The sequence below is a fragment of the Alligator mississippiensis genome, chromosome 9, assembly GCF_030867095.1.
Source record: "Alligator mississippiensis isolate rAllMis1 chromosome 9, rAllMis1, whole genome shotgun sequence".
NCBI classification, from domain to species: domain Eukaryota; kingdom Metazoa; phylum Chordata; order Crocodylia; family Alligatoridae; genus Alligator; species Alligator mississippiensis.
This window is the reverse complement of record NC_081832.1, coordinates 64,303,664-64,319,483: the sequence shown is the minus strand read 5'-3', so window position 1 is coordinate 64,319,483 and position 15,820 is coordinate 64,303,664. Positions and strand designations below refer to the sequence as shown.

General features: G+C 41.6%; 1 protein-coding gene across 3 annotated transcripts in view; it reads right to left on the bottom strand.

Moving 5' to 3' along the window:
- Positions 1–930: 930 nt before the first annotated feature.
- Positions 931–15,820, bottom strand: part of PPP2R2B (protein phosphatase 2 regulatory subunit Bbeta) — a 258,320-nt gene continuing 243,430 nt past the window's right edge. For all 3 annotated transcript variants that reach the window (XM_019478390.2, XM_014597663.3, XM_006265018.4), the window contains 3 exons: positions 6,699–6,868; positions 4,999–5,090; positions 931–3,114 (listed from right to left, as the gene is read on the bottom strand). In XM_019478390.2, coding sequence (XP_019333935.1) covers positions 2,835–3,114; positions 4,999–5,090; positions 6,699–6,868 — 542 coding nt within the window. In that variant the 3' untranslated portion in view covers positions 931–2,834. The remainder of the gene's footprint in view (positions 3,115–4,998; positions 5,091–6,698; positions 6,869–15,820) is intronic.

Sequence of the window (15,820 nt, the reverse complement as noted above, 5' to 3'; positions counted from 1 at the left end):
CAAAATTCTCCTGAATATCTACTTTTTTGACAAGAAATTTGAATTGTTGAGCACCAGCCCTGCACCCTTGTGGACCAGCTGTTACAGGGACTTCTTTGCTCTGCAGAGAACTAGCATGAGGCCATAGACTTCTCAGTACGTTGCTCAAATTATCAACACATTCTTAATAAAAAGATGCTCACAAGTTTTAAAGCTCTGGAAAGGAACCTGACTGACCACCAAGATCACCTGACAGACCACCTCTGTCTTGGTTTTTGGAGTGGCTGTGGTACAGGCATTAATCGAGTGAAGTTTTCTATGCAGCCAACAAGCATCGTTTTTGACTTGCAGGATTCCTCTTGGTCCCTTCATTTGGTCTGTGGTGCCCCTGACACTGCTAGCCACAGAGCGTGGGTGGTGCTGGCCCTTATTCATTCTAGGCACTAGACAAACTTCCAAATCACTTTACCTCCCTGTCCTTCTTTTCTGCTGTGAATTCTCTGCGCTCGTGGAATCAAACATTTCATGTAGCCTAAGCAGTTCATACTACCCCCCAAACGTGGGTGCTGATCTCAGCAGTGGATACAACCAGAGATCTGCACCAGCAGGATCATCATACCATACTCAAAGCTGTTGCAGATTTCCCCCCAGGCAGTAGATCTCACCCTTATGCAACTGGCTGCATCAAGTTCCTACTGATGGGTAGGTTCGACCAGTAAGCTAAAGGTGGAAACTATTTCTAATTTCAGGGTCAGATGCACTCTGTTGCCCAAAGGTTCACCAAGATGTCAGGATATATTTGGTCTTGTTGCTAGGTATAGCAACAGGGCTTCCAACGGCATGAGCAGCCTGGCAGACAGCTGACTTTCCTTTCTATAATTCTGGTGCCAAAGGCTTAATATATTGCATAGCATTTAGAAAGCAGAACAATCAGTGAATCCACACATAAAACACATTTGGGACAACTTTTACTTCTGATGCCAGAGTGCAGGCTTTCTTTACAGGAACAAAAAAGGAACATTTTTTTAAAAAATGACTCATTTACTCTTGCTAATTTTTTTAAACCATTTCATTTTTTAAAAAAAAAGTTACTCCTGAAAGCCATTACTTGTAATAAATGTATAAGCCAGCATACTTTTTTTCTTCTTTTTTTCTTGTAATCATTCCTTTGAACAAGGGAAACTCTTATCCGGTCCTGCCCTGAGCAGTCTCATGAAGAGTGGACAGGGTATTAAATAGTTAAATAACAATTAGAAGCTTGGTTCCAAGTACTTGAACGGTGGCTTCCTCTTGCCCCAGAGAAATTTACTGAAGGTCCCCAGTTAGCTATGCATTTTATGTAATTTCCTTGTGGGATTTAGTGCCCCTTGAGAAAGTGGCAGTGAGTCTCACTTGTAAGGTATCAAACTTGGTTAGACATAGCAGAAAATGCTGGAAATCCAAATCACACCTTACACAAGAGGCTTTAAAGAGTGCATTTTGCCTTTAAAAATTTATATAACTTTTTCCTGCAACAATGAAAGCTGCTGGCTCTATTGCTCACTGTTCACAAGCAGAAAGAATGCACAGCACATTAGGTATCCATTTTTAACACGATAGTGGTTTTTGTTTTTACTTTTGTTGCAGCAGCAGTTCACAGACTGAATAAAAACTTCAGTTTTAATTGGATCATTCCTCAAATAAAGAAGGGACCTGAATAATCCTTGCAGTAGAAAGGGGCAGCCTTGGCATGCAAAGAGGAAGAGTTATTATTTTTATTATTATTATTATACTGTAGAACCATGGACAACCTCTATGTGAAGCAGTCAGGTGCTAGCAGCTATATATGGTGGTTTTCCTTAGAATGTCATAAATTAGCAACTTATATTTTATCTTTAAAAAAAAATAAATTGAATGAATAAATAAATAAATTAATTTAAAAAAAGGAAAAGAGACAGTTATGACATGCAAGACATGAAAACAGAACAATTCAAAATGACTAAAGCAAAATACAAGTTATGTAGAAGAAAAGCCCAGATTCATTTTGGTTTGAAATAAATGCATTTTGGAAGCATTATTTATAAAGGTATTTCATATACCAAAAAAGGCACCACAGTATCTACAGAGCCAAATCCTTAAGACTTTCTGTGGGTTGTGAAGAAGGAAGGTAGCAGCCTTGATTAGAATATACAGTTCTTAGTGTACAGTTGATTTCCCCCCCTCCTATAAACTCATTCACTGCAAATCTGATCTTTTCTACTTTGTTTGGTTTTGCTGTCAGTTCAAAAACTATATGAATTTAAAAAGCCATTAGCAGGGGAACAACATTCTAATTTTCCACAAAACAAGTGAATTATCTCCAAAATGATACTAAAAAAATGGGATTACTTAAACAACGAGCATGTGTACACATGCACGTGCACGCACACACACAAACGCACACACGATCATACCCTTTTTTCTGACCTTAGCTGACTTTTTAAAAATCCCATAATATAGTGTTTATCTTCATTTTAAATCAGCAGACGCCTACAACCAAAACAATACTAGGAACCACCAAAGATTACTCAGTATAATAAAAGCATCAGAAATCCAAGCCTGCTATCAAAGGGACCATATCATTTGGTCGAGTTCAGTTCTCCAAAAAGTAAAACGAAAATGTGATATCTACTGGATTTGCCAACCTGTTACTCTTAAGTTTTGAGGAGGCTGGGGACATTGGAATCTGTTTGTTCACCTCTACACAGTTGTTATATGCAGAGGGATAATTAACCAAATGAACAGGAAGGAGGGGGGGAAAAAAGAAAAAGAAAGATTTGAAATCTTGTGTTTACTAGTATTCAGTACATGAGATTCCTAAAGAATAACTTTTCCTCCTAGTTAACCTTGTCCTGAAATATATACAGGTTATTTGTTGCTGCCACTGCTATGATATTTTCTGAAGGGTGCCAAGCTGTATGCAAGATCTTTTTACTAAAGTCCAGACTGTCCACACTAATTTCATCTTTCCTTCGTTTGCCCCCTACACACACTTTGCGGGGCTTGAGGATGGCCCGAGGCTTGCTGTTTTCCCTCGAGGCCTCTAGGGTGACATCACGCTTCGTGTTGCGATCAAACATTCTGAAGAAATTGTTGTAGGAGCCAGTCATTATGACGCTGCAAAGTAAGCAGAAAGAAGGGATGAACCGAATGTACAGGACACAGCAGCAGGAGTGTCCTTGCAAGCTCTTCCTTCTGGACCCTTGAAAAAACAGATCAGATTCAAGATCCTTCCACAGAAGGAATAGCCAAGGGGGAGTCAACATCATCGTTGAATTGTTCGCTAGAGATTGCTATAGTGGTTTGCTAGAGATTTGCTCTCAGTTTTCAGGCCTCTCCGGGGATGATTTGGCTTAATGTGTTTGTTTTTTCCATGTTGCTATTTGCCGAGTTCAAATGAGGTGAGAACTAGACTGATAAATGCTACTCTTTTTGAACCTCACATAATTTCAGGATCAGGAAATTCTGGAGAACTCCATTCCTTTTCTACCATATCGAATAAAAAATATTTGGATTTGTTGGGTAAGGCTGGGATGCATCTCCTCAAGTTTATTTCCTTACTTCTTTCTTAGGGAAATTTCCATGAAAGTTATTTCCTCGCCCCTCAATAATAATGAGTTAAATATGGACTATGTAATATGGGACAAGTGTTTCAACTAACCTGAATACTGGCCTCGTTTGTTTCTAACTACTGATGAGTTATAGAGAAACTTCCTTGATCTAGATTAGATAAGGGATTTGGATTTAAACCTAGCCCCTATTGAGTCTTAATATTTTGAGGATGTTGAATTCTTACAAGATTTAGATACACAATCATGTAAATCCTCTGAGATCAACTCATCTTGAATGATTTCTTCTGCCTAGCATTAATATTACTTTTTGCAGTTTTGGACCAAAATAAGTTATCACGTTGAACCCAAATTTCACAGAACACCTGGGCTAAGTACAGACAGTCAAAAGGCCCAAGGCTGAATCAGTTCAATCTTCACAGGTCAGTCTAAGCTGTGTAGATTGAACCAATAAACAAGTGAACAGACATTCACTTTTGATTCTGGAAATGCAGCCACATGGTTGCAGTGGCTCAGGACCAAAGTTGAAGGGTGCTAGAGCATGCCTCCCTGTTTAGGTAGAGCAGACAGCTTAGACCAAAGCTAGTCCTCCAGCCCTGTGAAGGGGGGGGGTGGCATTGCAGGGGAGGTGCAAAGCATCCTGGGATGCTGGGGGACTGTGAGGTAACTTGGAACCTAGAGGGGATCTGGGACAGAAGTTCAGTTAACTGATTTAACTTAAATAAGTTAAGTCTGATACTATCTTGATCTATGTTTATCTTAAGCTGGCTTAATCCATTTTGAAAGTGGTTTATATGCACTGAACTTCTCTTGTGTTACAGATTTGAACTGATTTCTGATTACTTATACCAGTTTATATGTAATCTCTGTCCCTAGGTCTTCTGATATATTGGCATATCCGAACCAAAACCAGAACCAGAAAAAATAGTTATTTTCTGTGTGTGGATTTGATGCAGACCCCAAAACATACTGGCATATTCAAATGCAAGGATTTTAATCCAAGATTACTCAACCTAAACACCTAAAATTTGGGTAAGGTTGGATATGAGGTTCTGGTTTTGGTCAGTCTCTATTTTACACTATATATATATATCTATATATCTATATATATCTATATACACACACACATATATATGAAGGAAACCCTCTAAAGCTCTACACCAAACTACTAGGCCAACAAGCAAGATGTCAGAGAAAGGACTACACAGCAGAAGAAAGGGAAGAGCCAATAGTATTATGACCAAGGGTCCAGGGTTAAGGATGAGATCCATTTTGCACATGAAGAAGGAATTCAAATGCTCTGTTTTGTAAAGAATACAGAATATCATCTCGAAATTTACAGCACTTCTTAAGTGCAGAATGAACAGTACAATCTGTAGTTTGGGAATCCATAAGCAAAGTCCCCCTTATAATCTAGAATGATGTTTCTTACCTGTCAGACCCATTCCAAACACATTCAAATTTATCAAAGATGCAGTCATTCTCATAGAGAGAGCACAGCTTGCTTCGGAGGTAATCGTGAACCTGACAGCAAAAAAAGGGCAGGATGAGAAACAATACCATGCTTTCTGGAGGTTTCGTTAAATGCCTTAAGTCTAAAATGGAACAAAAAGAGGCACCAATTTCCTAGCATAGTACCTTCAATACCAAATTGTAAATTACTTATTAGCAGGGATCTGGGTTTCCCATTCACCATGGAAAAACATGCAAAATATGCGTTTAAAAGAGAAAAATGTGAGAAATGGCAGGTTTCATCTTGCAAGCTGGCAGAGATCCAGCCTTCAAGGGGTTGCTTGGGGCTGGGGGGAACAGAAGGAGGCAGGGGACGCCATGTGCAGTTTTGGGAGCTGTGGGCCCTGGCCCTGGCCCTATAGCCCTGGTAACTCGGGGCCTCCTCCAGCAGGGCAGAGGGGGCAGGAGACTGTGGGTTACAAGTGAGGGGCACCAGCAGGGCTGGGGGGAGGGCGGGGGGGGGGTGCTGGGCTGTGGGTGAGGAGAGTTTAATCTGAGAATTTGCTATTTTTAAACAGAGAAAACCAGGATCTCTGCTTATTAGTTTTGCATTTCAGCTACATGGTCCAGTGAGTTAAAAATGTGACTAGAGTTCCTGATGTTTAACTTACTAATCCATCCATAACCAAATGCACTGATGCGTATAGTGACTGACTTGCTGTGTTCTCTGAAATGGAGTTGGACAGAACTTTTAAATGCACTCATTCACACGTTTTCAATCATTTTCCAGTTCCAGTGAATAAAAAATGAGTGCCATTTTAAATGTAGCTTGAGCACCATATATTGAGGATTTGGCAGTGCAGGGCTGCAAATACTATATAAAGAAGGATTTGTCTCAAGGAGCTTGGCACTAGACTGGCACAGGGTAGAGTACGTCTGGGTTAAGGGCAGTTATCAGAACTCTGCTAGCAAATGCGTTGCCCTCATGCAAAACACGCCCCAAATGTAAACCTGCACATTCACCAATTCATCCAAAATTACAACTGGGATAAAAGCGATGTTTTATGTAATTACAAAAGCTTATGAAGCAATCGTACTCCAATTTAAAATTGTAGGCAAAACTTTAGAGAGAGTAAGCACAAATTCTTATACACTGTTTTTATTTTCTACTCCTAAGTTTTATGCTCTTTTAACCCTAACTTCTTCCTTGTGATAATTCAAGCACATCCCATCAAAAGGGGCAGTCTGAATGTTTCCCTCTTTGTTCCCACATATGTCTAGCACAGTGGTGCTCAACCTTTTTGTGTGTGGAGCCAGATGGGTAATGCCTGGTTCCTCCGCAGGCTGGATCCAGCTAGTTGACCTAATCCAGTACCTGGGGTGCATGCGGTGGGGCCTAATTCAGCTGCATAGATGGTTCTGATCCAGCCATGTGGGGAAAGGGGACTTAGCTGGGCCCTGATCTGACCATATGGGGGGACAGTTGTGGCCTGGCTCTGACCTGTCATGCTGAGTTTGGGATTTTGGGAGCAGGGGGGGTGGTGGTATTAACTGCCACTGCTCCCCAGCCACCAAATTTCCTGACTTATGGGGAGTCCCATGACCCATATTCAAAGGCTCTGCAGCCCAGAGGGTGAGCATCCCTGGTCTGGTATACCATCACCTCTGAGAAAGTAGTACCTGGTACGTCTCAATGGGTCTGTTCTCCATGTTCAGGTCCCATACTTTGACTGTGAGATAATCTCGGGTCATGATATACCTCCCGCTGTGACTGAATTTAACATCAGAAATTGAAGAGATGATTTCAGAAAAAAATGACCTGTTACTTGGGTCTTCAGGCTCTTCAAAAACTGCAGAACAGAAGAAAAAAAATCAACAGCATAAAGCGAACAGTAGGTCAAATCAGTATCTTCTGAAGAGGAAAGGCTGGTCATGTAGCAATTGCACAGGGGGGGCAAAATCCAGGAGAATACTTGATCATATATTTTATATAAGAGCATTCCTACACAAGCTCCTATATGGCGATTTGGTATATTTTTGAAGTTACAGGAGTCTTGGAAGATAATGACTGTTCGAAAGTCTAGAACATGGGACTGCCATTGTGAATCTGAACCTGGGCTTCTATCATCCAGTGTCCTGCCTCTGCCAGTACCAGAGGTCTCAGAGAAAGATGCAAGAAATCTCAAAGTGAGGATATATGGAATAACCAGCTCTTACGGCACATTTTTTCTGACTGACATTTATATCTGAGGGCTCAGCATTTTTAAAAAAGAGAGAGGGAGGAATGGGAGTGGAACCTGAGCTGTACTCAGTTGTGTTTATAATATCTGCTAGGTGTCCTTCTACATTTGAGGCCGAGCCTGGCAGGTGTCTTTGACACTGAAGTCTTTATGTGAAGGTAAAACCCCATCAGAGGAGATGTGGTGGGGTTTTGCGGGGGTAGGGGGAAGCTGTTTTGTTTTTTCATTTTTTCAGTTTAGTTCTTCCTCCCTATAATAAATAAGCAAACACTGGTATCAGCATTTGGATGTCCCCCAAAAGACACATACTAAACAGTGAAGTCTAACACTAAAATGTAATGGGCAGCAAAACTATTGTGTTTCATTTCATCTGGGAATTTAAAATTACATACAACAATCTTATTTTCATTTTTCTAGCCTTACAGCTCTGTTCAAAGTGTCATAAAAATCACAATCTATAAAATATGAATTTCCTAAATTACAAGCTAGAATTACAAAGCAGGCTGTCAGTGCACAGCAGGAATCAGTCCAAAGGTGAAGAACACTAGAATGGCAGGACTAAAGTCAGATTAGGCATAAGCAGTTATGACTCCAATTAAGTCACTGTGAATCAACCCAGTTATACTAGGACAGGATTTGATGAAAACAAAGGCCTGCATTTAAAGGATATTATCCAATCCTATTAAAGCTGGCTCACTCTTAAGGAATGCAGGAGACCAATAGATCAACCATCTAACAGTACCCCAAAAGATGCATCCCATTCCTGCTGTACATCCCATTCCTTCTGTACATCCCATTCCTGCTCTCTGAAAATAAGCGGCGAGTTACTGGAAGTCAATGTAAATATTTTGTAGCTATTACAACACATGGTTTAATCTTGCTACTGTGAATAAATCATAGTTTGAACAGCTGATGGAGACCAATGAAGCCCTGCAATTTATTTGTCAATTAAATTGACAAATAAATGAATTTCCTGAATGCCATCAACTCAGCATGTGTGTTTACCTTTTCTTTAAAGCTACTTTTAGTCTTCAGGATTGCGTATGGATATTTGTCCACGGAGTCAGAGAAACTAACGACTCAAGCCTGAGACATCCTCCTGACCCTTTCATTTCCAAAAAACCCTCTAAATTGAGGATTATTAGCAGAGTGCCATGGGAAAGTTTGTTCTGCTGCGGCCTCTGCTACCTTTGTGTAGTGGGCATATACACATCTGTGTATAGTTGTGTCAGTGCTGGATTGACATTCTCTTCACAAAAGCCCCTTCCACTGCATCTGCTCTTCCATCCTGACCTGACTTGCATTTAGGGCAGAAGTCAGCAACCTGTGGCCCACGGAGCCTTTGGATCCAGCCCACAGGGGCTCTCCCTGTGTCAAGCTGCAGGCAGCTACCTGGGGGTCCAGTGGAGGGGGAGCTCTGTCTGCGCCCTGTCACAGCTGGACAGCACAGCTGTCTTTGGCAGAAGCACGGCTTTTGCTTCTTCGTGCTGCAGCTGAGCGGAGTGGTGGGCACAAATGCCCAGTGGTGGCTGAGTCTTAATGCCTGTCTGTCTCCAACTGAGCTGGGTCATTCTGGCAATCCTCCCCCAACTCCCCCCCCAACTGTAAAATATTGCTGACCCCAATCCAAAAAATAAATGTCTGAAGTTGGTAGCCAGCCTGATTCTTCCATAAAGTAGAAAAAAACAGTGCCAGAGCCTGATTTATGGAACACCATATTGAGCACAAACATTTATTCAGTTCTATTATCCCCTATCTGAGCACTGTAATTCAAGCTCTTGAATTCTGGAGTATGATACAGGTGGGGGGGAAGGAAGTGCCTGAAGTGCCAAGATAAATGATCTCTCTACAAATCAGAAATGGCATCACTCGCAGCAGGATCTAACTCTAGTTCTTTTAATCACCAGCAGGAATTCTGCTGACCTGCAGGTTTTTTTAAATAAAAACAACAACAGAAAATAAAGATTCTGCTGGTCCGGGAAGAGCATCTAAATTCCACGACTTGTCTTCAGTGTAGTAATTATGGGTTTGCTCACAGCGGGTGGGCTGACTTCGGGGGAGGATTTTTTCCATCAACTATGCATGTGTTCGAGCTTGTGTCAAGGCTGGCAATGTTAAGTCTCCAGTACAAGAGCAAGAAGAATTATTGCTGATATTGTAGGACTGGGAAATGTCAAATATTACATAGCAACAGAAAAAGCCCCAGAGTATATGGAGAAAAATAAGGATTAATGGCATTAATAAGATACACTAGCAAGAATGAGACAGTAGTGGTAAACAAGCATGGAGCAGGTTTCTGACATTTGACCAGGAACGGTATACTTCATAGACTTTGGAGTCAAATACATTAGCTGAATATTAATAACTACACCATTGCTTTTTACCAAACTTTTAACAAAATTTACTAGAACGATTTATTATAAAGTTTATTTTTTCTGTTTTTTTTTTTAAACTTCTTGTCACTTGTTTGTCTTTTTTATACAAATCAATAATATGCCAACTTGAGCAATTGTGGGTGTTATGTATGAAGCTAGAGGTGTAGTCCTATATATAACAGCCATCACCAAGAAGTGGGAAAAGGCTTAGTAGCAACAAGGGAGAAAACATTATTCAGAACAGGGTAGGAAAACTGGACCTCTATTTGTCCTGTACTTCATAAACAGATTAGAGGAACATTACATTATTTTCACAGATATATTCATTGCCTTCTGCCACAAATTAACATCCATGTTGAACAGTAGGAAAAGGACACGTGGGGTTAAGGTGCATGTCCCATCCTAGAAAGGGTATGATATGGAGGTGAGCCTAATTTTGGAATTTCTTGCTCAAAGTGCACAGGATGTTGATTTTTGCATGAGCTAAACTTTTATAGAAACCAGTTTCTGCAATGCCTGGCCATGCCACTTTTCACTTAGGCCTGAGAATCAATTTTGTCATAAACAGGAGAAGAACTTAGGCCTGAATGAAAACTGGATCCAAACACTGCAGCTTTAGCAGCACATCTCTCAGTAAGACCCTTTCTCTAGGCAGCTTCAAAGCCAATGCTTGGATTGATGTGCAATCACCAGTGAGATTAACAGCAACAGAGAGTTTTTCCCTACTCTTCTGTGTTTAATAATTAGCAATGCAGACCAGAAAATTGGAAATGCAGAAAACTGTGAATTGCACTGTTACCAAAGACCACATGAGGCCTCACCATTCAACTTAGTTTCATAATTTCTGTCTCCATGGTGTCATGACAACAAGGTCCCTTAGGGACTTCATCAGCATCTACTAATGGTCAATCATTCAGGCCTGTTCTAGGAGAAAGGAGTATATTTAGGCACAGGTTACCTCTGTGGCTGCATAGAAGCCCTGCTAGGAACAAATCAATAACTAGATAAAAAGTTTTAATGAAAGTGATTTAAACTCTGAAGGAGGTAGAATGATAAGACATGCCAAGGTAGTTCCTGTGTTATGAAATGAGCCCAGGGTGGCACAAAAGATTTGTTTCCTTTTCCTTGGAAATTCTGCACAATTGTTAATTTTGAGCTTGAGGTCTTACCAAAGCCTATTATTCTGTGGAGCGGGACATTATTATATATTACATGGAGGGCTGAGGAAAAGAGATGATTAGTTTTTGAAGAGGCTCACACCGATTGTCAATACTGTAATTGTGAAACAGGGAAGCACTCTCCATCCCTATGGCAATCCAAGGAAAATGACAGGGATAAAGCCTCTCTGGTAATGTTAGCAGTTCACAAGTATGCCTTGAGCTTTTCTCTTATAAAACTGGTTAATTCTATAATAAAGCAAGCAAGGCCCAGCCAAGGAAAAAATAAGGTAAACAAACCCGATCTGGCTGTCACACATGGCATAATGTATGTGTGAATACAACATCACTGAATGTATCAGCCCTCCTGTGTATTGTGGCATCATTTGCAACCTGCATCATGACTTGACATACACAAGAACACACTGTAATAAATGTGGTTGAATACTATGTTGCTTAATTACCAGATGGAAAAGGGTATTTAAGACTTTTGAATTTGAATTCATGCAGGAAAAAGTGGGCAATAATCAATTTAACTTTGCTTCAAGTCATCTACCTGAATCTTACTTGGTTGGGTAAGTCATATAATGTAGTTATTGCCCACTGAGGTTTCAAAAGGGCATTACTGATACTGTCTGCAGGTAACCAGCAGTGCATCGGTGTATTTGGCAGTTGTGTTTTCTCACAGGTCTATATTTAAACTATGTTAGAAACAGACTCATAGATCAAATGATAACCTGGGGAATGGACACAGATTGCATGCTCCCCTGGTGTTGTGTCACCATTGACAGGGTTGTGTTTTTATGCACGTGCCTATGGTGTACACAGTTATTATTCAGATTTCAGTAGCACCTACACTGGAACACACCATTGTAATCCTAGTGACTTGAGTACAGTCACTCCCAATTTACAGTGCATTAGAGAGGAAGGTCAGGCTAGGTAGGATGAGCCATGTGCCGTGGCAGAACTTGGTGCTATTAAGCTGGAAGGCCTACCTTCTAACATGAGCCAGACACTCGCTGTGCTATCTCAGGCAAATCCTTTGACCTCTTTAGATCTCAATCAACTAATCTGTACAGCTAGGAAATAAACCGGACCCCAGGGAAAACCAGATGCCACAGTGGAGTAGACCGTCCATGGACAAGCTTTATACCTGAAAGACTGTCTATCCCTCCCAACTATATAAGAGTCCAACAAGATATCACCCACAAAAATCCTTGCCATAGACAAATAAGTTATCCCTCTGCTCCTTCCCTTCTTTCACAACCACAGCCAAAACTCAGTCTGTTCTTCAGACAGTTTTTCCAAGCACAACCTTAATTATAAAGACAACAGAAAGTTAATGCAACCTAAGGAGACTCATTCTGCATTAAAAAACTTTGCAGTTTGTTCTCAAGCCTGAAAATAAACATTTGGGACAAATCCAGGTGTGCTCCGACTGTGGGAACAGGAACTCTGACAGTAGTTTTCCCCTCGGCCTTGGGTAAGTCACTTAACATTTCTATCTCATTTCCTCCATCTGTAAGATGGGGTAAACACCACTTACTTTCCTGTTTCAATGAGGGTGCTGTGAGAATTAAAGAGGTAGATTTGGCAATATGCTCCGAGGGCAAAATTCACTCATGTTGTTACTGCTGTAATGTAGACTTAGTCATGATCATGTGAACCAAATTCATCTGCAAGGCAGGGTCACTGAAAATTATAAGGGTAAGTGTCTGTACTGTACTGTATTCTGGCGGCAGCTCTTTACATAGTGTGCAGTCTTATCCCTTGTTATGGTCCTGAATGTGTTCCTACCCAACTCTGCTTGTTACTGTGGTGGGGCAAAAGGTTTGTGTTCCCACACCCTCCCCCTCCAGGAGCTGTAAAGGGAGCTCAGGGGCACCATGACTATGACTATACCAAACCCATGTGTGGAAATGTACAGTGCTCATTGCCCCCTATTCCCTTCTCTCACATATTAAGAGAAATGTGACCCTTGACCCTGTAGCCTTCTCTGATCCTTGCTGTACAAGAAACTTACTTTCAGGTACAGACCATCAGTTTGCAAATTGTATCTCTACCCAGTGACACTCCACCAAGAGAAATAAAGCCATTAAACTATATAACTCCTCCCTATACATGTCATGCTGATTTCTGTACTGCACACTTATATTCATTCATATTTAAAGGCAACAAAGTTTGCTAACTTTTTCACATTAACCATGTTTCACTTTGATAACTCTGTGAAGTGGGGGAAAGATACATGGAACAAAGCTGCTTTTTTTGCTTGTAACAGCAGAAGTTCAGTTACTGTCCACTACCTAGAAAGAAACTCCTTCCTGATGCTGTTTGGCAGATCCTCGGCCCAGCCTATGCCTGCTCAGCCAGGATATAGGGTAAGGACAAAGAATGGCCTCAAATTCTAATTGGGACCGATTAGCTCAGAAATGAAAGCCCCACATTCTTTCTGACACCAGGAGGTAGTGACTATTTTAGAAAGCAGGTGTAATTAATAATGAAAAGAAATAAGATATTGGGTATGATGGTGGAATTATTTTTTTTTCTTAGCTGGTAGCTTTGCTGTATTAGTGGCTGGAGGCGGGTGGGCCTGGACCCCTTCCCCCACAGTCCCCCAGCCAGGCAGTGGTACATTGTCAGGGCTGCTGCAGTGAAAGATACCCTGGACCTGTTCCCCACCAGCCGGGCAGCCTTCTTGGCCAGCCTGGGAGATGCTGTGGAAGAAAAGGGGTCTAGGCTCCTTGTCCCAACAGTAGCCCCAGCCCTGCGATGTGCCATTGCCTGGCCAGGGGAGCTGCAGGGGAAAGGAGTCTGGGCTCTGCATCCCCCCAGCCCCCCAGCCACAGGGCTGGGGCTGCTGCAGGGAGAGACACCCCCTTTTCCCCTGCCTCCCCTTGCCAACTGGCTGCAGCTCACAGCTGGCCAGAGGGAGGAAGCGGGGCTGGGATCAAAGGCTGTCACTGACTCAGTTTGGTGACAGCTGATGGGGTGGGGTTGTCACTGACCTGTCTTCTGGCCCAAGCTCGGGCAAAGCAAACAAGCTCTGCCTGAGACTAGAAAACAGCCCTGTGCAACACTGCCTGGGATGGTGGTGATTGTACTCTAATTTACCCTGGATGGGATTTGGCATAGACAGTCGATAAAGCGCTCTACCAGAAAGCACTTTAGTTTAATACCTCTTCCATCAAGCGTTAACTTAGAGCAGGATCCACCATTTTTAAAGCGCTCTAAGAGCCATGAATGTCTGTGCAGTTATGACTTGAGAGAGCTTTCTGTGCACTTAAAGCATTATAGGTGTAACATCTGTACCTAGCCCATGTATTCTTGCAAAGTAAATCTACTTCAAGGCAAAGTATCTCTGCTTTTAATGCAAAATAAATTCCTGCTTCTATCCCTAAATCAGTTGTGTGGTTTGGAGGGCAAAGCAAAATACCTCAGAGGTGACCAGAATGCTTGCAAACACGTGCCAGCTAATGGAATGGTATGGCACTTTTATATGTACATATGAGGCAGACTGAAATGCACTGTCTACATCAGGATAGAAATCCACATTTAAAACTTCCACAAAATTCATCAGTGGTCAGTTTTTCAACTTAGTTCACAGAGATGGGAGTTAATTGCAAAGATCAGGCATTTATACACATGCTTTGCGAGTGGGGGGGCGCTTTAATTAGAGTGGCTCAGAGAGCTGCTCTCATTTAAGAACCTGGAGCATCTTGTATATCAGCATCCCCATGCTTAAAAATGGCAGCAGGAGCACTTTATGTAAAGCTTGTCAAACAAGCTTTAAATAACACGCCCCACTGCCATTTTTAAGTGCGGGTGTGCTGATACATGAGACGCTGGAGGCTGCTGAAGTGCAGAAATTACCGATTAATCAAGTCTGCTGCGACTCATATATAGGTGTCCATCATTTCCAGCTCTAAACTTCCAAATCATTATGGAGGCCTGGTGTGAAAAACATCTTCAAATACTGGGAAAGTCATGGATTCTTGATGAAAGGCCACGTTCAGCTTTTCCTTTGACCTAGATTTCCTTGGAATCCTGTAAAACATTACCTATATTCTATACAAAGTTTCCCTGGGTAGGTCTGTGAAGTCACAAGATCAGTTACTCATTGCATCTTTCCACCTGGGCTAGAACTGAACAAGTAGGACGTGTTCCACTACTATTGCTCATGAAAGGAACTGTGACTTTTAGTGAGTAAACCAGGGGAGACCCTAGATTCTGTTTCTACCACCAACTGGTATACCTCTGACCAAGTCACTTGATCACTATATCTTAATGTATCTATCACACTGGTATTCCAAGGCTTAATTAATGTTTTTGGGCATGTCTACATGTGCAGTTTAATGTGCATTAGCTTATTTTACTGTGCATTAAAGCATCACTAAAACATGCTTTTTAGTGATTGTGCATTACAATAAGCTAATGCACATTAAGTGTCACATAAAAACCATGGGCTCTTACAGACGTGCAGGGAGCTGACTCCAACACACTGGAGTCGGAGCACAGGAACTGATGTGCTGTAGCAGCTTTCAGCGTCACATGCGTCAGGGTCCCTGTGTGCCCCCGCACTGAAAAAATGGCAGGACGCTTTGAAATAAAACATGTTCAATGAGCTTTAATTCAAAGCACCCTACTGCCATTTTTTCAGTGCAGGGATGCTGATACACATGACGTGTGGGCGCTTTTAATTAGCACGGCTCGCTAATTAAAGCATCCAGCACCACGTCCTGGACCACATGTAAAAATGTTCCATGTTCTTTACTTAGTGTGCGTTTCCCTAGAACCTCACAATGCAGGTACTACATTTAACATTCATTAACTAAAGCACGCTAATGCATGTGAAGACGCGCCCTTAGTGCCTTTTGAAACCACTGGATAATAGGCTTTATATAAATGAAAAGTATTATGCTTTTCTTTATAATCTAGTGTATAGTCGCAGCGTTGCTGGAAGTGACATGCAAATGGTGGAGCTTAAGGCTTAACAGAGCATCAAATACAAAGGGCAAGTACATTTCAATAAT